A 1135-nucleotide genomic window follows, 5' to 3' on the forward strand; every position below is an offset into this window, starting at 1 on the left:
CGCCTGGCAGCTCTCGCTGTCATCAAAGCTTCCGCTGCACAAACACACTGAAAGCGGTCGGGGGACGTTCACTTCAAAAGCCCACACCGACGAACCGGAGAGGGCGAAGCCAGCGACCCAGTTTCTCGCGCTGCCATTTTGAAAGGGGGAAAAGCCCCGGATAGACGTCAGGTGCAAAATCTTGATAAAGTGTGTCGTCACTTCAAAGAGGAAATGTGCCCTCGCAGATTCCGCCGCACCGCACACACCGCAGACACTCTTGAAAGCCGCTTCTTCGTCGTGCATCTCGAAGGATGAAGATGAAGTAAATGGAGAAAACATTTGTGGGTTAACTTTTTTCCGCACCCTTGTGCTGTCCTGTCCTGTCTCTCTCTCGTTCACTCTGATCTTCCAGGCGACGATCCAGGTTGCATATTCAGATGCAGCGAGAGGGAATTAATTTGGGACAAGTGCTTTCTTAATGAAAAGTGCACATCCTGTGAGGTCGTTGCGCTTCCTGCCTAATTGCTGGCCCGGTACGTGTTTGAGCACTTTGTGCTAAATGAATTTAAATTACGCTCCCGGACTCCCGGGCCACTCTTTCGCCCTTTTTCTCACGTTTGCCCTCAGCCAGCCACACACGAAACGCTGGCCGGGGGTTTTCCGTTGAATGACATTTGCCGCAGTTTTACCACGTTAAAAACATGGCCGCCATTTCACTTTCAAAAGGGGCGCGAGGGGTTCCCCGTTGCCCGTTTGTCTGTGCTTTGTCATCGTCCTGGCTAGCGTTTCGTGCCGAGCACGTGATTTGACGTGACCTTCATTAATTTATGTTCTATTCGCCCGTCATCTTTTCCCCAGCGCCAGATTAGTTTCCCGTCCCGCCCGGCCAAGCTTCACACCATGCGACGCAGAGGTACGCGACGACGCTGAACGGCGAGCGACGGCACGTAAAGGACCATGTCTTTGCGCTGCGGCCGACGGGAGAATACTTTCGGTCTACTCGGCACCTCGGCGGCCAAGCAGCGGGCCGTGACAAGTGTGAGACGGGACGGCTTCTAGGCTCGGCTGCTGCTGCTGCTGCTCCTGAGCTCCGTCCTCTGTATGATGAATCCTTCCAATGATGACTCGTCGAAGTACATGGTTTCATCCTCGT

General features: G+C 54.0%; 1 protein-coding gene across 1 annotated transcript in view; it reads left to right on the top strand.

Annotated features, from left to right (window-relative positions):
- The first annotated feature begins 1083 nt into the window (after positions 1-1083).
- LOC128274165 (octopamine receptor beta-2R) overlaps positions 1084-1135 on the top strand; it is a 4180-nt gene continuing 4128 nt past the window's right edge. The window contains exon 1 of the mRNA XM_053012272.1: positions 1084-1135. This exon is cut by the window's right edge and continues 424 nt beyond it. Coding sequence (XP_052868232.1) covers positions 1084-1135 — 52 coding nt within the window.

The sequence above is a fragment of the Anopheles cruzii genome, chromosome 3 (assembly GCF_943734635.1).
Source record: "Anopheles cruzii chromosome 3, idAnoCruzAS_RS32_06, whole genome shotgun sequence".
Taxonomy (NCBI): domain Eukaryota; kingdom Metazoa; phylum Arthropoda; class Insecta; order Diptera; family Culicidae; genus Anopheles; species Anopheles cruzii.